The sequence below is a fragment of the Pavona decussata genome, unplaced genomic scaffold (genome assembly GCF_977016875.1).
Source record: "Pavona decussata unplaced genomic scaffold, jaPavDecu1.1 SCAFFOLD_371, whole genome shotgun sequence".
NCBI classification, from domain to species: domain Eukaryota; kingdom Metazoa; phylum Cnidaria; class Anthozoa; order Scleractinia; family Agariciidae; genus Pavona; species Pavona decussata.
In genome coordinates, this window is record NW_028145747.1 from 848,893 (window position 1) to 872,194 (window position 23,302).

At 40.2% G+C, this 23,302-nt stretch overlaps 3 protein-coding genes and 1 long non-coding RNA gene across 4 annotated transcripts in view; 3 read left to right on the forward strand and 1 right to left on the reverse strand.

Annotated features, from left to right (window-relative positions):
* Positions 1-22,501, forward strand: part of LOC146452360 (uncharacterized) — a 29,688-nt gene extending 7,187 nt beyond the window's left edge. The window contains exon 2 of the mRNA XM_085097984.1: positions 21,743-22,501. The gene's annotated coding sequence lies outside the window, so the exon portion shown is untranslated. The remainder of the gene's footprint in view (positions 1-21,742) is intronic.
* The window catches only part of LOC146452358 (uncharacterized), a 169,214-nt gene that overhangs the window by 29,200 nt on the left and 116,712 nt on the right, over positions 1-23,302 (forward strand). The window lies entirely within an intron of this gene.
* Positions 982-23,302, reverse strand: part of LOC146452361 (uncharacterized) — a 54,310-nt gene continuing 31,989 nt past the window's right edge. The window contains exon 5 of the long non-coding RNA XR_014859775.1: positions 982-1,072. This is a non-coding gene — a long non-coding RNA (uncharacterized LOC146452361). The remainder of the gene's footprint in view (positions 1,073-23,302) is intronic.
* The window catches only part of LOC146452362 (uncharacterized), an 80,780-nt gene continuing 64,573 nt past the window's right edge, over positions 7,096-23,302 (forward strand). Inside the window, exon 1 of the mRNA XM_085097986.1 lies at positions 7,096-9,332. Within this exon, the coding sequence (XP_084954112.1) occupies positions 7,096-8,760 (1,665 nt within the window). The 3' untranslated portion in view covers positions 8,761-9,332. The remainder of the gene's footprint in view (positions 9,333-23,302) is intronic.

Consider the following 23,302-nt stretch of genomic DNA (forward strand, 5'->3'; position numbering starts at 1 on the left):
TTCCAAATAATTATTTTGGAAAATCTTTCGAGGTAAAAACCAGTACGAGTTTTCTTATGATTTTGTAATTTGGGCTCGTCCTGTGGTATAGAATTTGACGTGTAAATAAAGACTGAAGCTACGCGACTCCCTGGCGCGTGTTTTAGTAGCCTTTTTGAATCTAGCTTACACGAGTATGCCGTTTTCAGAGCTAAATTGGTCTTTAAAGGCCTGCGCTACTCTCAAATATTTGTAGCGGGTTTGGAGGATTTGATAGAGCCTTGGATTTAACCATCGTTTGTTCAACATCACAGGTCATTCGTGCCTGATGAGTTTTGGTGTCCTCTTAATCTGTGTTTAACGACGGTGTTTTTGATGCCACAAAGGGCATTTCAGCTGGGTTTGGTTTGGCTCATAAAGTACGCGATAGTTTTAACTGTCTTTCTTATTGAGATATGGCAATGTTTGGTTCCAGCTAAACAAGGTGTTTATGCCATAATAAATCATGACCGTTAAAGACAAAAAGCATTAGTGTGTTTTGTCTCCTTTAAAGGTCTTAGAGGTGTATGTGTGTAGGGGTGAAAACTAAAACGTCCAACTAGAAACCCTGTCTGTATACGGCTGAACCCTGTGAGGGGTGTGCGGAGTTTGCCCCCTCAGACAAAAACTTCTACGTACGGCCCTGAACATCAGTTCCCTCCGGGGACAAAATCTTTTCAACTGTAAATCCTTTTCAGACGAAAAGGCTCTAGAACCGAACTACCTTGATCAGTAAATATGTAGAGCAAAACTCCCCGGGTTATGCCTCTGCCATTGATTGCATCGAAGACGGTTCCTATTAACTAACGCTCCAGCTCATGGCTTTGTGGAACTGAGTCACCATTTAGCTTTTTTACGACAGCTTCTTTTAGCCACAAATTTCCTTTCAAAGTTATCTCAGCCTTTCTGCAGACAGTTTGAAAACACGCAATGAAAATACAATCGCGGTATGTAAAAAGTAGCCAGTTCTTTGCTAAACCCGTCACACATGCAACCTTATGGTAATAACTAAACCAAGTTTGGTTTAACCTCTCCTTTTGAATAACCGTACAACCTTAGACGCCTTCTTGTTATGAAAATTTGGTGGCTGAGAGACGAAGAGTCAAGTGAATAACCATTTTCACCCTACGTCTTGCGGACCGAATTTGCTCCGTGTCGGAGAAAAACTCGGCTCTTAATTTCCCACTAAGAGCATACCACACCTCTTTATAAAGAACAGTTGATAAGGTACCGGCGATCATGTTGGTTTTTGAGAGCTGAGACGAAGATAAGACCTACTCTACACGGGCCACGTATTAGGAACATTTCGTTTAAGTCTTTTAGTGTTTCTAAGAATAAAGAGGCTCGGAGCACTTTCCATTTGGCCAAATTTTCCGGTTCAACCAGGAGAAATCCAAATAAACGCGCGTATCAAACGGACATTCCCAGGCACGTCCAGGCGACCTTCTGAGGTACCTCACCTTATCCGTTCCAGCCAGTCAGAACGGAAACAGTTGCCGTCCATTTGTGCAAAATTTTTTATTTTCATTTTTTTGTCCCAGTCTAGGGTCATTATTGCGCCATCAAGCAGATTTCATTATCTACCAATGGGATCGCAAGTTTGGAACCATTAAAAATAATAGTAATAATAATAATAATGATAATGATAATGATAATGATAATGATAACGATAACGATAACAATAATAATAATAATAATAATAATAATAATAATAATAATAATAATAATAACAATAATCGGACACCGTATCTGCCATGCCGGTCAATATGTGATTATACAAACCTTTTGACTGATAAATATACATGATATATGTCAACCTGAATTCGGTTGTAAACGGGCCCTCTCAAATGACTGAAATCATGCCATATTGAGAGTGTGGTTGTTTTTCTTGTTCAAAACACTAGAGTCGCTGATATAAAAACATAACGTTGTTTAGTCCATTTCCTTTTTCTCCCATCAATTTCCTTTTTCATGCTTTTTCTTTTATTCGCACTCTTCTCGGAGTCAAAGAAACTCGAAGTAGGTAGGAAGAAACTCCGAAGCATGCTGGCGGTCATACGAGGTACTGCAAAGATGTATTATTAAGCATACGAGAATTATGAATCTAATACGAGGATTATGTATCTAGCACAGCAAATTAGGGCTATCGAAAGCTTATTTGGCTTTTAGCTTAAGTTAGCTCAATTTTTTTTGTTCGTACACTCCATTCCTTCAGTTTTTCTTTCTTTCAAATTGTTTACAGATCATCTGGATGCATGCCTTGCCGGCTCAGTAATCCTCACAGGATTCAGTCACAGGCTTAGCCTGATCTTAGTGTCAACCGATTAGACTATATATCTGTTCTATGTTTTTCTGCGCCATTCGTGTTAGATCTATTTTCAGTCACGAAGCAAATTAATTTGATATATTTCTCCTTTTTCTTATCACGGCCGCTTAATTCATAGCGGTATGTTTCAAATAGGGGCACCCAACGACCAAGTCTTCCTAAACACGTCAGAAGTGCCTACAATGGATTTCTACATGCTTTAGAAGCCTGTTTGGTTCATTTGGAGCTGCCCTAACTAATATTTATCTGTTCGGATATTTGGTAGTGTCGAAAGTTTGAACGGGCTTCTTTGTCTCATCCGAAAGGTTTAGCTATCCTGATAGGTCTTGCCGAAAGTTCGAGGACACGTAGAAGAAATAGTTTCATGAGAAAATTTTAGGCGACGTTTTCGCTATACCTGTGGCTACTAAAATTAAGCGAAGATCTTAGGGAATATAAATGCTCCTCCGAATATTATAGGGGTATAACCTATTCATCCAAAAACGTTAGGGTATAAAATTATACGCTCTGTCGGACCTAAATAATGTAAATTCCAGATGATACCTCAATTCCTCACCAAATATTTTAGCAGCTTTTAGAATAGTTACGACGGTCGAGAATTTTAGCGGACAAAAACACCATCCGAAAATTATGTGAGTTCAGCATTTCCGCAAATTCTATGGAAACTTGATGGCCTTCCGAAAATCCTCGAAAAGTCTAGGAGATCGCTAGACGAAAATTTTCGAAATTTTTAGGGGAGCTTCCATCCGAACAGATATTTTACCAAAATATTCCGTTGGGTGCCCCTGTCAGTATCACAGGCCATATTGATCGTTCTCTCGGCGCTGACATCGATTTTCTGACAGTCTTACAATATTCATCTCACAAAAAGGTCCTTGCGTAGGTTATTAGGAAATCACATTGCAGGCAAATCCCCTATCACAAAATACACAAATTTTCTGTCACATAACTGTTTTCCTTACTTGTATGCGTGCATTATTTCTTTTAAAGTTTTCTGCTTTTCGCGTATTTCAAACCGTGTTTCTCGGACATGAACGGATGTCGGTTCTGACAACGCATGCGCATGCTATATTACTCTCACCTTGGCTCCAGAGGCCTGTTGTCTAAAAAATGAAACGTACTGAGCATATAACCGCATTGGCGGTTACAAAGAGGAAGGGGACAAGCTTTTTTCCCTTGGCGCCTCGCGCCTCGTTGACGCGGCTTCACCGCGGTTGTCTTCCTTTCTCTCTCGCGACAAGTAAAAAAAAAAAACCTTTGGCACCCAGGGTATCTAACTCGTAGAAACGTCACATTGACGGCTGATGCCAGGCGCTGTGCTGCCAGTCACGCGTACTTTATAAAGCATACAAGTTAAGCAAAGAGTTTTGCAGATCCCCATTCCATTTACAATCTTTTCTTTCTTGAAGAACCTTTTTTATAAGAACGCTGAGGCTGAGGTCAACTAAAAGTTAAAATATTTCCCATGGTTACCCAGGCTGAGAATCAGCTAAGGACGTTAAAACTTTGCTGCACTCGCTGCATTTTCGTCGCAAAATCTGGTAACTTAAAGTCATGTTGCAAACCTCCGTGGTCGACACTTTTCGTAAAGCCAAATTTACCGTGCTCCCGCGAAATCTTGTTCCCACTACTAGAGTAAGCCGTGCAACAGAGCATGTCACAAAGAACTTGACACCACATTGCGTGCCAAGCCGGCAAAAGATTTACAGATGTACTGTATTAAATTTACCGCTATGTCCTGTCACAGCTCTCAAACTTTATTTGCGTCTGGTTCCAACTACCGATGACAAGCCGTTGTTCGTTTCTTGTGCCTACTCTGGCTCATCATTACGACTCGTTTGTAAAGACTCTTCGGTTATTTTGACAAGGGAGGAGCTACTTTCGCCTTTCCGCAGTAAAGCTTTCAAGGCGACTGGTCAAGCTACGCACATGGCTTTTTTGTGTCGTCTCTATTATCTCTCTCTATTTTCAAAGCTAGAGCAAATTTAAAATTCTCAAATCCATCGCGCCACAAGACTTTCCCCCTTTTTCTCCAACACCATTATCCATTCTCTTCGTTTCCCTTTGGGTTTGGAATGGGGTCTTTGTTTTACTCCCGTTGCCAGTAGTAATAAACTTTTGTTAAGACACAAAACCTCAAGACATTGTCCAGGTCAGTCTTTTTGTGATGGTAATTGAGAATTTTGTCTATGTGTTTTCTTTATTTTTTTATTTTTTTTTTTATTAGACTTCGCCTTCAAAATTAAACTATAAACAGAACATAACAACGTGAAACAGAAGATAAACAAATACTGGGTTAAGGCAGGGTGACCACAACAGCTAGCGCCAATTACTGTGGGCCCAAGATTTACAAAGTTCTAAACACTCGAATAAGATAGTAAAATATAGTAAACTAATAACAATACGAAATAGGCTCTAAAAGGTTGCGTGGCATATTACATTTTAAACAGACAGATTTCCAGGTTCTAGGGTCCTCAATATCGAAGCGCGAAATAAGTGCATCTTTGTAGTATGAGGAGAGCAGAGATTTAAATTGGTTCAGAGTTACATGTTCATATCTTAACTGCAGGGGAAGAGCGTTCCAGGTTCTAGAAGTTCTTACAAAAAAGGAGTGCTGATAAGTAGAAGTGCGGCATTTCTTTGGTCTGAAAGATTTTGCATTGCTAGCGCTTGCTCTAGTAACCCTTGTGGGAACAATGCGTTCAGGGAGCACGTCATGTGATACACAAACAATACCATTGGTGGCCTTAAAGAAAAAGACCAAGTCCAAAAACTCGTGCCAATAGCAGATAGGTAGGATATCAATTGACAAAAGCCTGTCTCTATAGATTTCCTCACATAGGAAGGGTAGATCTAAAATAAACTTTGAGGCGTGTCGCTGGACGCGTTCTATGCGCCTTGTGAGGTCTATTGTTTGCGGAGACCACACTTGCGTGGCGTAGCCAAGAGCAGGACGTACGGTGGCTAAGTAGAGAGTTCTGCGGGTGCTTGAGCTTAGAACGTCCATCGCACATCTACGTATGAACCCCAGTAACTTGTTCGCCTTAGCGCACTGTTCGAGCGTGTGGTTTTTCCACGTTAAGTCGGAACTAACGTAGACTCCGAGGTCTTTCTCGTGATTGGTGACCTCTAGCGGCTTGTCATTTATCTTGTACTGGAACTTCACAAGATTGAACTTTCTTGTGATGTGCTGCCGCTTGCATTTCGTTTGGTTGAAAACCAAGCCTGAGGAGATAGACCCGGCCTCCAGTTTGTCTAGATCATTTTGCAGGAGGATAGCGTCTTGGGTGGAGTCAACCCTCCGGTACAGCTTAGTGTCGTCAGCAAATGAGGCCACTTTCGAGTTCACCACAACATCAGGGAGGTCATTCACGTACAAGAGAAACAATATTGGGCCCAGAATGGAGCCCTGGGGGACTCCTGACGTGACACCCATCTCGGGGGAACTGGTACCGAGTAGGGTAACCCGTTGTCTCCGGCCAAGCAAGTAAGACTGGAACCATGACAATAGGTTTCCAGAGATGAGAAAGTTAGTCTGGAGCTTGCTCAGCAACAGAGTATGATCGACCTTGTCGAATGCCTTCGACACATCCATGTATATGATGTCTGTTTGCTTGCCAGCGTCCAGTAGCGAGCCGATGTGATCATGTACTTCAAGAAGTTGGGTGGTACAAGATTTACCTGAAGTGAAGCCATGTTGGATGCAGCTGATAAGGCAGAATATGTGGTCACGTATTTTGCCCAGCACACAGCGTTCGAGAACCTTGAAGACTATTGAGAGGAGAGAAATTGGGCGATAGTTATCTACGTACTGTTTTTCTCCTTTTTTTATAGACCGGGATGATATTCGCCAGTTTCCAGTCGTCCGGGAGCGTACCAGAGCAGAGAGACAGGTTAAACAGCTGAGTTAGTGATGGAGCTATTTGCCGCGCTGTTTCCTTGAGGAGACGACAGGGGATGCCGTCTGGACCGGTAGCCTTGTTGGGGTCAAGGACTAGCAGAGCCTCCGTGGTGAGGCTGACGTCGCACAGGGAGTGGTCCGACGGTTTAGGCTCCGTTGGTGTCGGGTCTGAGTGGTCGTTGGTACTAAACACGGACGTAAAGTACTCGTTGAACATAGATGCGATATCAGCAGGGCTTGAGGCCGTGCGAGTTGGTGTCGATACCCCTTCGTCGACGCCCATTGACATGGTATCGGGTATCCGTTGTTTTCTTTTTTCATAAAGTGTTGTTAGCTGTTACGGGGCGGGGGGAGGGGTGGCTGAGGAAATCATCTCCGTACGGGGATATAAGGATAGTAAACCCCGTAGCAATGTGTATCTAGAAAATAAGTGCGTATCTGATGGCTTCTACGAAATGTTTTATGCCCACATGTCAAGTGAGGAATATGAGAGTGCCGCACTTTGCTCTGTATCCGCCTGCGACACCCTCACACCTTACTTGGGGTGGGGGGCCTTTATTTTACTCTCGTTGCCAAAGAAATAAAATTTTCTTCAGACAAAAAAACTCGTATCAGTCTTCTTGTGATTGTCTTTGTCTCTAAAAAAACATGTATAATTGTCACTTCCTTTCACAGCAGCCTTGTTCGGTTTCAATCATCGACTTCTTTCGACGTATTCCATCACGTGCACCAAGGGTCGATCTCATGACTCTCATGCGATGAACACAATCTGTATAAGGTTGCAACCCCAAAATAGAAACAATAAAAAGCCACAAGGCTTTCAATTGTTCATTTTGAATTGCATAAAAACATGAGTTCGATTGTCACAGCAGTGTTTAAAGCCACCGTCGGCTTGCTTGTGAATAAAGGAAGGGATAAAGCAGCAGAAAAGTTGAAGGATGGCGACGTAACAGATCAGAAATTTCGTGGCTTGATCGTGCGTGAAATCGACGATATCAAGTCGCAGTTGAAGGGCTTATCAAGAAAAGATTTGTTAGCAAGCATCAGCTTCTTTAAAGAAGGAATCGAGTTGCTGTATGAAGTGTTTGATAAGGCAAGGCAAGAAAGGGAGCACGGCACGATAGAGGAAGAAGCAGCAGCTGGAACAGCTAGTGCTGAAGCAGTTTCTCTTACTAAAGAAATGAGAAGACTGGATTTTACTGACCTGGATAAGTCAGCTACTAGGGCGCTTGCCGATGCAAAAGACAGATTCAAAGATGCCCGCAGAAAAGCGACAGAAGCATTCGCTAATGAAGCTTTGGAACTGTCTGATCGTGTACTGGCCATGCAATATCGAGTAATGTCGACAATATTGGAGACAGTAGACAATCCCGAGTTTGCACTAGCAGCGTGTAGAGTGTGCATTGAAGAGCTACACAGTCTGTCAGCTGTTAAGGAATGTTTCGCTGTCGAGCTTAAAAGAGGCTTCTGGGCTTGGTTTAGTAAAGATGAACGGGGCGCGATCATTTCCGCCACTTGTCATGTGAATCGCACCATTTACGATGTTATGCTGATGGTCAGTTTTGGCAACAAACAGCTGTCCGCAAACAACTGGCCTTGTGTCGATACCGGGGAAGAAAAGGTGGATCCGCTCTGTGATGGAAGAGTTTCTAAAGTGTTGCAGAAACAAGGTATGAAGCACTGCTGTGTAGCATGGTCATTTGGTCAGGAGGGTGAAGACCGGGAGCACAAGCTGAAGGATCTTGAGGGTATAGCTACAAACGCAGATGGACAGTTTGTTTTAGCAGACTATTCGGATAAAAGTGTTAAAGTGTTTGACAGGAGCGGAAAGTTTGTTGTACAATTTCACCCTAAACATAATGACACTGAGACGGACTTATATGTTCTTGATGTCACAACTGATGTGAACAGCAACATCTATGTACTGGCCTGGCCTGGGAAGCTTGGGGCTGAGTGGGAAGTTCAGGTGTTTAGTCATACAGCTGACATAATACACAAGTTTCCTGTGAGAGAAGAGTACTGGGGCAGACTGGCAGTCACCAATAACAAAGTGCTGGTACTGACAGATGGGACTGTGCATGTGTACGAGCATGAGGGGAGATATGTACGCAGCTTTGGAGAAGGGATACTGAAGAATGCATGTGATATCACTGCTAGTCCTGATGGTCAGGTCATGATACTGGACTGGGGTGATTCCTGTGTGTTCATATTCACCGAGGATGGTGAACAGCAGCGTAAATTCAACATTAACACCAAAGAAGATGTCTACTGCCGCATTGGATGTCTCCCATCGGGTGAATATATTGTCGTCGCTGGGCGGGAACGAGCAACAAACCACCTGTGTGTGGCAATATACACTAAAGATGGTGAGTGCAAGAGGAGAATAAAACTAAATGAACCGCGAGTGCTGGATTTTGGTATCACTGGTATCAGAGGGATTACAGTGAGCATGGAGGGTCACATTGCTCTGGCTTTTGTAGATTTTTCCTATAATAGCAAGGTCATTGTTCTCTAGAGCTAGTGATACTGGAACACAAATCAACAATATTTAGTGAAAAATAACACGAAAGAAGTTTCATGACAACAATTAACTCATTTTTCTCCGCGACGATTCAGGATTATCAAGTGACTGTGAAGACATCCATTACTGCTTAGCTATCGACTGTAACAGTGACTACGTTTACTGATGTTTACTTTTGTTTTTTTTTTTTTCTTAGAGCTTGTAATGTGTAATTCGATATCATCTGTGATGAAGAAAACTTACGAAAATATACAAGTTTTAAAATAGCATAAAGATTTTAGGTTTTATTATTGAGGGTGTATTCTTTGAGTACAATTCTGGAATAACAGAATAGCCGACAGAATTTTATTTCTGCGAAGAATGCAATTCTTCCTATTCCTGTCTCTTCCCTGTATTCCTATCACAGAATAGTCCCAAAAGAATGCTCTTCGAGCTTCTTCGAGTCACCTTGACACTCAGTGTAATCCAGTTATTAATCTTATGAGAAGGTTTGGTTAGAACCTTTTTATTTCACCTTTGCCTGGCCTTTGTTGTAGACGTTCAAAGGGTTTTTATAAAAATGGTTAGTTATATTGCTGCTATGCAGTATGTTTCTGTTATTTTGAACTCATCGAGGAGCCTTGAAAATAACGAATCAAGGAGCACAACTTTTAACTAGCTGCTTATGTTTTTTGACCTGATGTATGGCAAAGGATGCCGGAATTTCTCATCTTTTTAAGCTATTTTTGTTTTAGTTTTCCTCTCCTGATAAATGATTATACTTTTGACAAACTATTTTCATGGCAACTGATAAATTCTTTTTGTTATTAAGTAAATTGAAGTATTGTTAAAATTATACAGTCGAGCCTGTATACAACGGCCCTGTATTAAGCGGCCAGTTTTTAAAGTCCCGATTATTTGCTCATACAAACGCTGTATTTGTTACCTGTATTAGGCGGCCACCTCTATTAAGCGGCCGCGGCCACCCTGTAGTAGTCCTCTGTTTGTCTTTCTTTGTTATTTTTACCTGTATTAAGCGGCCACCCTTGAATGGAAACTAAGCCATATGTTATTTTATGCGGTATTTTATTGTGTTTAAAATGCGATCCAGCATCACTACAAAGAAATAACATGTACAAAGCTACTGTAAGCTGATACTCGGCCGTTTAATATAGTTAACGCTTTTCAGATGTCCGCAATGTGCTGAAGTACAGTACCATATGACGAACGCTAAAAAAAGTTTGTTTTGAATATGCTTCACTCTTTAGCAAGGAATTCCTCTTTAATTAACTAGTTCTTCAGCCATGTTACATTGAACATTGAGCGTAACAACTATGAAATGACTGAATGAGATATTTTGTTGTGAACTGTAAGTCATAGAAATAGAGCACTGTATACCATAGAAGAGTATAGGACAATTTATTGTATAGTACTTTTACACAATGTTACGTATATTATACCGTTAAGTTACAAGTTGGCACTGAACTTTGTTTAAAGTATTAATCACTTGAAAGAGTGTTGATTGTCCTATTGTTTCCTTGCATGAAGTGTTTTTGTATGAAAGGCCATTAAAATTGACATTAGACCACGCCCAGTGAGTATTTTTAGTGATCCTGTATTAAGCGGCCAGTTACTTAAGTCCCGATGGTGGCCGTTATATACAGGTTCGACTGTATAATAAACACGACTAAGGGTGCGTTCGATTGACACTATTCCGGAATAAGAATAATAGGAATAAACCCGAACAACCGTTCGATTGAGACGCTATTCCAATTCCGGAATACATGGAATGTATTCCAAACATTCTGCTCCAGAGCTAGAGAGCAGAATACTTGGAATAATCCGGGGGGGGGGGGGGGGGGTAATTTTTTTAAACGAGCTCTTTTTTGGGGAGTAATTTTTTACCTTGTACCAAAAGTGAGGGGGGTAAAATTTTAAGACATACAAAAGGTACCAACTAAATGTATTTAGCAATCATTCTCATCAATCATAGAGTTGGTAAAATCGACTAGAAACTTCTCCATATCGCTACTATTCTTCAGAGCGACAAAGATCTTGCACGTAATAGGTTGAGTAATGACATAGACAGGCAAACCGTGTATTTCATAAAGCAGTTTATCTCTGAAGGCTTGTTTATCTGGGCAAAAAAAGTGACTAAAAGACGAATAGAGATGGCAGGCTTCTTCAAAATCTTTATATCCACATCCATACATCAAATGCTTCTGTACTCCTCTCAAACCCCGAGTTGCTTTGACCTTCTGTGTAACTTCTTTTGACGACTGAAGAATAGACTCCAGCAAGAACAAAACATCGTTATTATCAAGACATTCAAGAGATATTCTAAGGTACGTTTCCTTACTTGAAATTTCTCCAAACTTCTGATTGTTTCTCTTGCCAGTTCAGATTCAGAGAGCTAGCGAAATCCGCATGTAACCAAGCGTTGTGTCCAGGAACTTCTCAACAATTCAACCACCAGGCCAACCATGGGGGGGGGGGGGGGGAGGGGGGGCGGTAAAATTTTCAAACTGCCCCCCCCCCCCTAGGACGCAATAAACGATCGGTCCCTTAAGGTCCCTATTAAACCCGGATTAGCTCCCTTATGCTGAAGACCCACCGTAACCCTAACACAAATATCAGTTCTCTCCGGGGACAAAATCTTTTCAACTCTTTTAAGACAAAAAGGCTGCAGAACCGAACTACTGCGATCAGTAAATATGTAGAGCAAACTCTTTTGTTTATATTAGCCAACGTTCCGGGTCAAGGTATGGCTTTGTTGAACTGAGTCACCATTTAGCTTTTTTACGACAGTTTCTTTTAGCCACAAATTTCCTTTCAAATGTACCTCAGCCTTTTTTGCAGACAGTTTGAAACAGTACTCCAATGAAAAAAAATCGTGGAATGTAAAAAGCGGCCAGTTCTTTGCTAAACCAGTTACACATGCAACCTTATGGTAATAACTAAACCAAGTATGGTTTAACCTCTCGTTTTGAATAACCGTATAACCCAGACGCCTTCTTGTTATGAAAATTTGGTGGCTGAGAGACCAAGAGTCAAGTGAATAATTCAGCCTGCGTCCTCCGGACCGAATTTGCTCCGTTACGGAGGAAAACTCGACTCTTAATTTCCCACTGAGAACATACTACACCTCTTTTTAAAGAACAGTTGGTAAGATACCGGCGATCATGTTGGGTTTTAAGAGCTGACACAAAGCTAAGACCTACCCTACGCGGGCCACGTATTGGTGACATTCCGTTTAGTTCTTTTGGTGTTTCTAAAAGAGAGGCGTGGAGCACTTTCTATTTGACCAAATTTTTTCAGTTTAACCAGGAGAACTACAAATGAAACGCATGGTTCAAACGGACATTTCCCGGCACATACGGACGACTTTCCGAGGTACTTCATGTTTTCCGTTCTCACTGGTTAGAGCGGAAATTACCGTCCATTGGTGCACAATTTCTTTTTCAACGTTTCTGTCTCAGTCCAGAGCCATCATTGGGCCTTCAAGAACGTTTCTTGATCTACTAATGGGATTGCAAATTTGGAGTAAATGGGAAAAGAGCGTTTCCATTTGTTATGGAAAGTTTACGGAATTTCCCCCTGAAAACCGTGTCTGCCTTGCCAGTCAATATGTGATGATACAATCTTTTTGACTTGTTGAATATATGTTTACCCTGATATTGTTAAAACCCGGCACGCTCAAATGATGCCTTGTTAAATGTGCGTTTGTAATCGTTCTTGTCGCTGAAGGAACCAAAGTCAATGGTATAAAAACTTTTAAAGGTTGTTCAGCCTATTTTTCCTCTCCTCAGTCTCTCTCCCTTTTTCCTTTCGTCTCTTTTTCGTGTCATTTGAAGCCTTCTCGGAGCCACAAAAATCGTGTTTCGGTGTCGTTGTACAAAAGCGCTTAAACTGAGTTAAATGAGTTCCGCCACAAAAACACCGCTACATGTTTCTCTCTAGTTGAATTTTTAAAAATGTTATCAAAAGTTGATTTCAACTTTGATACTTTGAAATTGTCCCTGATAGTTGTCTTTTAAATTACACCGCCACGAAATATTTGAAAGGGATTCAGTGGTACAGCCATGGGGTGTCTGTAACCTGTTTACACTCAAACCCAGGATTGAGGAGAGTAGGGACATTGTGTGAGCTAAGTTTAAGTCAAGTTTGTTATTAAGAGCGGCTGCCTGTAAGAATCGAGAACTGCATTTCAGCGACCACTTGGTCGAATTTCTTATATTTTGCCTGAAGATACCCTTGGATTAACTATTTCCGAAAATCATATTTTAAGGTTCCAAGGTATTTTTTTTTTTTGAGAAAATTGCAAGAGTTTGAAATGCGGCCAAGGTGCAGTCACGGGCCGATGAAAACCGCGAAAATTTAGGTCAAAGGACGAAGCCCCGTTCACGGTGTAAAATAACTCAATGAACTTGAAACTTTACACAAACTTAGACCATTCATCTCACAAGAAAATTAATACAATAAACATCCCAAACTCGCTGCCTGCTTTCTGTTGAAGGAACCTTTTGGGGAGGATTAGCTGGGTTCACTTCAACAAAGATCCAACAGCTTTTTCAGTTGCTCTTCTTTATTACTCTGACAAGAGTTCAGCTTACTCTGCTCAACAAACACTTCTCTACTAAAACTAGATGGCACCCATTTTTATACTGACTCGACAACCATCTGCTCAACGCAAACTAAATCTTACGCAAGCCTTCTGTGATTGGCTGCAAGAAACTTATTTGCATCCGTGCCTTTGATCTATTAGTCAAGTCAAAGACATCTTTCCAGAGAAATATCACCACGAAGGTTGGGTTGTCCAGTCAATACAAAACGAGGAGACCAATATAAAAATTACAAGGTTCAGACTTATACAATCAGGTTTTACAAAGATAATCTGAAAAACAGTAAAAGTTGTTGTTTAAAAATTGAACAAGAAGTCGATTCGTTGAAGGTGTTAGCCTTCTTCATCGAAAGTGATTGGTTAAAAGTTTCCATAAATTAAATGAGTACATGGTCGACAAAATCTAAAGTTCGAATTATATATTCAGTACGTAGCTAATAGCAAAATTACAACAATAGATATTTATCTTCACAATCACTCTAAGACCATAGTATTTACTTTCAAAAACACCTTATATTACGGACATTATTATTTAGATATCTTCATATTTAAAATGAACATCAACTACCATGAATTCGGTAAAAGAACCCAAGAAAATCTACCAAAATTGACTAAAAATAAGAACAGTAACAATTTCCTGGAATAAACCGTCGAAAGGTCAAGTCGAGGAAAAACTTATAAAAAGTAAGGTAAACAAGGTGTTATCTTTTGTAGGAAACTTAATTGAAAGTATTTTTACGAACATAAGTGCTTTCGTGGAAACATACAGCTGCTCATACCGAATTCATGACAGGAGAATTTATACATTAATCACACATTAAGAACATCTAAGTCGAACCACGAGGTATTATTTCTAGAGAGCTGCATAACGAGTCAACTGGTCTTTTTCTGTGATATTCCCAACACCGAAATATAATTTGTAATAAGTCCAAACACCAAATAAAATTTCTTTAACTATTTTAACCCCAAATAATTGCGTTGTAAATATTTTTCATCATTGTCAATTTTTATCATCTAACATTTCTAAAGCATGCAGATTTGTGTACGCTACTCAAAATGGCCTTGAAACTAATGCCTATTTTCATTAAAATAAAAGTGTTTGGTATGTCATTTTCTCTAAATTAAATCTCATATCTCGAAAGACGAAGAAAAGAACGTTATTTGTTCCAAGTTTCAAGCTCTGATTCAAACTCTTTCCCACTCAAGGAAGATCGAATATGCGTGCGATACTTGCGGCTCGCAATTCACGTCACGAATTATGAGATCAGAACCGATTCACAAACACTTGACATCTGGAGCCCGTGAATGTTTCCAAACATAACATATTGGTCCCTAAAACTAATCAGACTGAATGAAGACAGCCACTCAATGTTTTTTTTTATCCCAAATTTCTTTCCTATTCTGCTCTAAAATAATATATTCATTCCGGTCAATTAGCCAGTACGAAACATGTGCAACAAATTTGCATACCATTTCGATGTCGCAGGAAAAAGTAGTGCAAATCAAACTTTACAGCTCCTTTATCTTCTTAAATGAAGCAGTCGATCAGTAGAATGAAGAAAAACGTGTGACTTTGTTCCTGCCGTGTTGTTTTGAGTGTTCGTTTTTAGCAGCGACGGCTCAAATCAACAAGCCAGTGTGACACTGAGCATTCACTTTGCTAATGTGGGTAACGCGCACGTGATCCTGGCCAGGCATTTCGGTATGGAATACTGCGCGTAGAGGGCGCTTTTAGACACTGTAAATAGTGAAAAGTACTGCTTGTGGGCCAAGCTACGACTACCCTGGTGATGAAAACTTTCTCAAGCTAAAAGACTGTACAAGAGATACGAGAGCCCGTCTTGCCAGCTTTGTATTTATTTTTTCGCGAAAAAAATTTAAGAATTTTAGTGTCATTTCGTTTTTTAACTTACAGTTATACAGACCATGGAACATCAATTTTTTCGCGAAAAAAAAATCCATAACCACCATCCTCACAATTAAAAATATGAAATCTGTATATTTGAGTAGTGAATTCCCCACCAACCCGACCTCTCCCCTCCCCCTAGCTATAAGCGTCAATAACATTGTGGTTATTGTTTACTTTCCTAGACCGTTTTCTCGCTGCTCCTGCCAGTTTCTTTCAACTCCGTGAAAAAAAATAATAACATGAAATCTGAAATTGGAAAATTAATAGGCGAAATACGGCCCTCACCCGCTCGTGCTAGTTATAAGGTAGTTACGGCCCTCAGCCGCTCGTGCTAGTAATAGGGTAGATACGGCCCTCACCCGCTTCCGCTAGTAATAAGTTAGTTTTCGTGGCCTTCACCAGACAAACCAAGGCTGGCAAGAATCCTATCTTCTCGGAAATTTAAAAAAACTGGCAGGAACAACGAGAAAACTGGTTTAGGAAAGTAAACAAGAACCACAGTTGACGCAAATAGCCAGAGGGGATGGGGGTGGGGGAGGTCGGGTTGGTCGGTGGGGAATTGACTACTCTGATACCCTCAAAATTACAAATTTTATATCTTTATTGTGGGGATGGTGGTTATGGATAGATTTTTTCTGTTTCGCAAAAAATCGACTTTCCAGGATCTGCATTATTGTAAGTCAAAAAACCAAAACCTGACACTAATACTTGTACGTCAATTTTTTTTGGCAGAAAAACCAAAGCTGGAAAGGTGGGCTCTCAGATCTCTTGTACAGTCCTTAAGCTTGACAAGGTCATCATCACCAGAGTAGTCGTAGCCCACAAGCAGTACTTTTCTAAAAGCGCCCTGAACGCGTAAGGTCACGTGCGCGTTACAGGCATCAGCGAAGTTGATATCGATTTACAGTTGTTTTGTCACACCGGAGCCGTCGCTGCTAAAAACGAACACTCAAAACAACACGGCAGGAACAAAGTCACACGTTTTTCTCCATTCTGCTGATCGACTGCTTCATTTAAGAAGATAAAGGAGCTGTAAAGTTTGATTTGCACTACTTTTTCCTGCGACATCGAAATGGTATGCAAATTTGTTGCACATGTTTCGTAGGCTAATTGACCGAAATAAATATATTATTTTAGAGCAGAATAGGAAAGAAATCTGGGATAAAAAAAAACATTGAGTGGCTGTCTTCATTCAGTCTGATTAGTTTTAGGGACCAATATGTTATGTTTGGAAACATTCACGGGCTCCAGATGTCAAGTGTTTGTGAATCGGTTCTGATCTCATAATTCGTGACGTGAATTGCGAGCCGCAAGTATCGCACGCATATTTCGATCTTCCTTGAGTGGGAAAGAGTTTGAATCAGAGCTTGAAACTTGGAACAAATAAAGTTCTTTTCTTCGTCTTTCGAGATATGAGATTAAATTTAGAGAAAATGACATACCAGAAACACTTTTATTTTAATGAAAATAGGCATTAGTTTCAAGGCCATTTTGAGTAGCGTACACAAATCTGCATGCTTTAGAAAGCAGGCAGCGAGTTTGGGATGTTTATTGTATTAATTTTCTTGTGAGATGATTGGTCTAAGTTTGTGTAAAGTTTCAAGTTCATTGAGTTATTTTACACCGTGAACGGGGCTTCGTCCTTTGACCTAAATTTTCGCGGTTTTCATCGGCCCGTGACCGCACCTTGGCCGCATTTCAAACTTTTGCAATTTTCTCAAAAAATAAAATACCTTGGAACTTTAAAATACGATTTTCGAAAATAGTTAATCCAAGGATATCTTCAGACGAAATATCAGAAATTCGACCAAGTGGTCGCTGAAATGCAGTTCTCGATTCTTACAGGCAGCCGCTCTTAAAGCAATAAGCTGGCACCATGGCACCATATGAACTTCTCTTTTAACCGGGCGGGGCTGATCGATGGAAGTATTTTATCCGCGGCTCTGGGTTCAAATGCAGTGGATGAAATGGAAATTGGCATCGGAGCATTGTTTTAAAGGTTGCTTCTGATGGGCAGGGAGTTGTAATGGAGCGGTGTAATGTCTAATATTGTAGTATTAAAAAATTCTGCTATATATAAAGTTTGGTATGTTATGAACGAAATCATACATATGAACCTTGGCTTAAAAAATTAAAGAGAAATTGCCGCATACCTGCATAGATCTCAATTTCTGTAATTATTTTGCTTGCAGTTCATGTAGCTGATATATTTCGCGTATATCTTCGAAAAGTGAAATAAATGAAATACATATATTTGAACTTGAAAGAATGAAAGAATGAATGATTCACCATCGTACTTATGCACGATGGCTACTTATTTATTAATTCTTTCATCTGCGGTTCAAATATATAAAGTTTATCAGTATATTTCAGAATCCCAACACTTCACCACTACGGGTGTCATGATCGAACGTTCTCCCAGTTGGCTTGATAGCTCAGTTGGTAGAACACTGCACTGGTATCGTAGACATCATGGGTTCTAATCCCGTTCAAGGCTGAATTTTTTTCCGGCTATCTTTTCGGAACTGTTTGAGTTGCGTAGATAATTACGATGTGTGTATGCATGGTAAAACTGATCCCTCGGCAGATATCGACACAAGCTCTACATGCTGTTCAATCAGACTGGCGGATTATAAGATGATGTAACCGAACAACAAGAATCTTTATCATAATATTTTAAAATTGATTTTTATTCGTTATTATTTTCTTAATTTTGTTTTAATTTAAAACTGGAGAAGAGGATTTCTTTTCCTTTTATTTCACCTTTGGCGATGTACCGCCAACGAACCTCTCCGTCGTGGGTCGTTGTCTCCGCTCTGCAAAACAATTTTTTTTTTGAGAGGAATAGGAAAAAAAAAAAAAAACAGAGCACAAGCGAGTTTGTCTGATCCCGGTAGCTACAGACATCTAGTTAAAATTAAAGAGAATATGAAACATATTCTTGGGGTTTGCGTGCAGTTTCACGAAGTTTTATAGATGTTAATTCCTTAAGTAAGTCTGTAATATCGAGTAATAGCAAAGGTCAGCTATTGTGCAATCAGTGCTTTGTAGGTTGATGATGACTGAATGGGAGTACTATTATTGCAAGTCTCGTAGTAAAATCGTGAAACAAGTGAGAACCTATTCGCCCAATCATTAGTTTAAAAATGCTATTTTTTTTTTGCAAAAATTCAACTAATGAACCGATCCTCAGGCAGAGTTATCCACAGGAAAGTCAAGTGATTGTCCCATTTCAAATCAAAATGTGTCATTACTCAATTATCAGACCTGACCTTCTCGTTTGCAAAGTCATATCAAGTTTTACCTTCTCTGTGAAGAAAACCTAAACACGCTTTTGTATCCTCAGGGCTCGTGACAATGTTCCTAGTCTTTGACCAATAAAGAGAACCAAACACAGTTTGAAACCAAAACGACCTCATTTAATTAAGGGCATCATCAAAATATTCAAAAAGGTTAGTAGTACAAGTGGCACATATCCATACAGGAGACAATCGACCTCTTTACAGAAAGTCAAGCTACGTTTTAACGGAAAATCGCTATTTCTGGGATTGATCACAAACCACAAAAATAGCCATGCATATTTTCTAGCGTAATTACAAGGTTATTGGGTTTCCATTGACCTGTGTAGCCAAATACTCAAAATGCCTACGTTACGTGCCGGAATGTTTACCTGTAATCCATCTAAAGCGGCGTTAAGTTTTTTTTCTTTTCTGGACTGTCAGCTCTTGTCGGCTCAAAGTTCATTTGTGATATTTATCTTTAGGGAGGCTGGGGCTACCCCCATTACCGGAAAGCCACCCGGGCACCTCTACAATTTGCAGCTTTTTTGCTCTGGAAATAGATATAAATGGGTATAAATGGATATAAATGGGTATAAATGTGAGCAATTTTAGTCTGAAGTCTGAAAACGGGTATTGATTTACTTGCATGAACTGATAGGAGTTCCGAGGCCCGCCAGCATTGCAACCTCACCAAAAATTCTGAGGAATACCTCTTCCCCCGCTCGTACTTTTATTACTGTTTATTTATTTGCTTTTTGCAGAGAAATCCCGAGTGTTATGTAATTTATTTTTCATTAACCGTTTCCCGTATGATTTTTACAACTTTATTTCAGTTTGGAAACCAAAAACAGGAAGTCCCGTGATCTCCGTTTAGTTCAATTACTCTCATTTTAAACATTCCATCACGCGTTCAAAAATCAGGATCAGCTGACAAGCTTGTGATCTGAAATTTAATCTGTAGGCTAGCACTTAAGAAAGGTAATTGATTTTGTACTTCATCGAGGAAAGTATGAGTTCGATTATCACAGCCGTGTTCAAAGCTACTTTCGGCTTACTCGTGAATAAAGCCAGGGATAAGGCAGCCGAAAAGTTAAAAGAGGGTGATGTGACGGATAAAAGAATCCGAGACTTGATTCAACGTGAAATCGACGATATCAAGTCTAAGTTGGATGGATTGGCAAGAAAGGATCTTCTGGCAGCCATAGATGCTTTTGAAGTAGGCGTTAGGTATCTGTATCAGGCAATGGACGCAGATGCTGATGCAACAACGGCCGGGGCAAGAGAAAGAGGCCATGAAGCTTCATCCACACCTACCGTAAACACAGTAGCTCTCGCTACAAAAATGGGCAAAATGGAACTGACCGAGCTCAACGAAAAAACAAAGAGGGCGCTTTCTCATGCGAAAAAGCGATTTGAAATGGCTCGAGAAGTAGCAACCCATGCCTTCAACAATGAAGCTCTGAGTACGTTGGACCGCATCAAAGCTATCCGATATCGTGTCATGGCGACAATGTTAGAATCAGCTGTGGAGACTGTGGGAATTGCGACCGACTTATCATCCTTATCTGTCCGGAGTGCTTTGGAAAATGCACTACCAGAGTGCGAACAATGCCTCCAGAGACTCAACTGTTTGCCCGATGTTCAGAACAACTTTAAAGTGGAGCTCGAGAGAGGCCTGCTAAATATGAAGGGTCGGTTTGGTAAAGATGAACGAAGAGAAATAATTTCCACTGTCTGTCAGGTTAATCGTGCAATCTACGATGCCACACAAGGGGCCGGTAAATGTGGACTTCTCTTGAACTGTGCCTCTGTTGATACTGGAGAAGACATAATTGACCCTCTACGTGACAACAGAGTTGGAGACGTATTGCGCAAAGTTGGCATGGAGCACTGCTGTGTAGCATGGTCATTTGGTCAGGAGGGTGAAGAGGAACACAAGCTGAAGGATCTTGTGGGTACAGCTACAAACGCAGATGGACAGTTTATTATAGCAGACAATTTGGATAAAAGTGTTAAAGTGTTTGACAGCAGCGGAAAGTTTGTTGTCCAATTTCACCCTAAATATAATGACACTGAGACGGACTTATATGTTCTTGATGTCGCCACTGATGTGAACAGCAACATCTATGTACTGGTCAGGCTGGGAAAGCCTGGGGCTGAGCGGGAAGTTCAAATATTCAGTCATACCGCTGACCTACTACACAAGTTTCCTGTGACGGGAGGGGGCTGGGGCAGACTGGCAGTCACCAATAACAAAGTGCTGGTACTGGCAAGATTGACTGTGCAAGTGTACGAGCATGAGGGGAGATATGTAGGCAACTTTGGAAAAGGGATGCTGAAGTGGGCATGTGATATCACTGCTAGTCCTCATGGTCAGGTCATGATACTGGACAGGGATGCTTCCTGTGTGTTCATATTCACCGAGGATGGCGAACAGCAGCGTAAATTCAACATTAACACCGAAGAAGACCCGGAAGAAGATGACTACTGGATCATTGCATGTCATCCATCGGGGGAATTTGCAGTCGTCGGTGGATGGGAACGAGGAACAGAGCTCCCGTGTGTGGCAGTATACACTAAAGATGGTGAGTACGTGAGGAGAATAGTAGTAAATGAAGAGAAGAATTTTTCTATAACCGGGATTACAGTGAGCATGGAGGGTCACATTGTTGTGGCTGTTTGTGATAATTCCGATAATGGCAAGGTAATTGTGTTCTAGAGTTTAATAGTGATCATGAAACACAAACCAACATTATTTTTTAGTGAAAAGTAAAACGAAAGAAGTTTCACGACAACAATTAAGTCAGATTTTTCTTCGCGACAATTCAGGATTATCAAGTGACTGTAAAGACAGTACATCCGTTACTGCTTAGCTATCGACTGTAGCAGTGACTACGTTAACTCATGTTTACTTTTGTTGTTGTTTTTTTCTTAGAGCTTGTAATGTATAATTTAATATCATGTGTGATGAAGAAAACTTACGAAAATATACAAGTTTTAAAATAGCATAAAGAGTTAGGTTTTAATATTGAGGGTGTATTCTTTTAGGACAATTCTGGTCATTCTTATTGTGGTTCAGGAATAACAGAATAGACAGAATTTTATTTTTGCAAAGAATGCAATTCTGCCTAATCCTTGTATTCCTATTACAGAATTTTTTTTAGTCCCAAAAGAATGCTCCCCGAGTCACCATGACGCTTAGTGTAATCCAGTTATTCATCTAATATAAGGTTTAGTTACAACCTTTTTATTTTACCTTTGCCTGGCCTTTGTTGTAGACATTCAAAGGGTTTTTATAAAAATAGTTTTTTCGCTGCTTTAAATGCAGTATGTTGCTGTTATTTTAAACACATCGAAGAGCCTTGAAAATAATGAATCAAGGAGCACAACTTTTACAGTGCAACGAACTCAACTGGGGCCACCGAAAAAATGTACAGTTTGAAATTTAAAGAAATGTTCTCGTTTTTGATTGGCTTACAAACTACCAAAGCCAGACTCCTTTGTTGTCAATGTGACTTGTGATTGGCTGATCAACGTTAGGTGGTCCAGGTTGAGTTCGTTGCACTGTAATTAGCTGCTTATGTTTTTTACCGGTCATATGGCAAAGGATGCCAGAATTTCTCACCTTTTTTAGCTATTTTTGTTTTAGTTTTCCTCTCCTGATAAATTATTACATTTTTGACAAACTATGTCATGGCAACTGATCAAGTCTTTTCCTTACTAAACATTATTATAATTGATTACTTACTATAATTGATTTACGAGTATGATAAGTGAAAATTGAGCCTTGAAAATAATGAATCAAGGAGCAGAACTTTTTATTAGCCGCTAATGTTTTCTTACCTGTTATATGGCAAAGGATACTGGAAATTCTCATTTTTTAAACAATTTTTTCTTTAAATTATGTATAGCCTGAGTATCAGGCTTTTAGGGGAGGGGGGGCAGAGGGGGGTGGGACGGGGCAAGAGAGGAAGGAGAAAAGGGAAGAAACGGCTTCCTCTCCTCTTCTCCTTCTTCTCCTCCGCTCCCTCTCCACTCCCCCCTCCTCTTAGGAAGGCCTGATACTCAGGTTAAGTTATCTCCTGATAATTAATGGCTATATTTTTGGCAAACTATTTTCATGGCAACTGATCAATTATTTTCCTTGCTAACTAAAGTAATTTTAAGTATTGTCAAAACTATAATCTTCTTACAATATATTATAAGTATTGATAAAGTGTCCTAGGACTAGATTGACAGCTCCAAATGCAACTATTATCCTGGCCAATTAAAGACATTTGCGACACTTGACTGTTTTGGAAATTTTTTTTCATATTTTTTTCTTTGCTTCAATATCATCAACATCTTTCCCACAAGTCGCTCATTAACATAATCTCTCCCTCCCCCTTTGTTTAATGTTGAGGATTTACGCTTGTTGATTTGTCTTTGTTCATTGCCATTGAAATGGGAGAATGCATATGTAACTTTACACCTGCATCACACTTTTTGGCACATTTCTTTAACATTTTATTCCCGCTGACTACCACATGAAATTTCCTAAGTAAATTCACGTGAAAAGGAAGACCTAAACAAACAACGACAAATTGTTCTTTCTACTTTTAAATTTGGAATTGAGCAGTAAGAATCCCCATTACAGGGGTTTCAATAAGTTCTGAAGTAGGCGGCAGACCTATAAAAGTAGGCGGCTGTAACACTTCAGGGGCCGTAAGGCCCCTCCCCCTAGGGGGTCTGGGGGCATACTCCCCC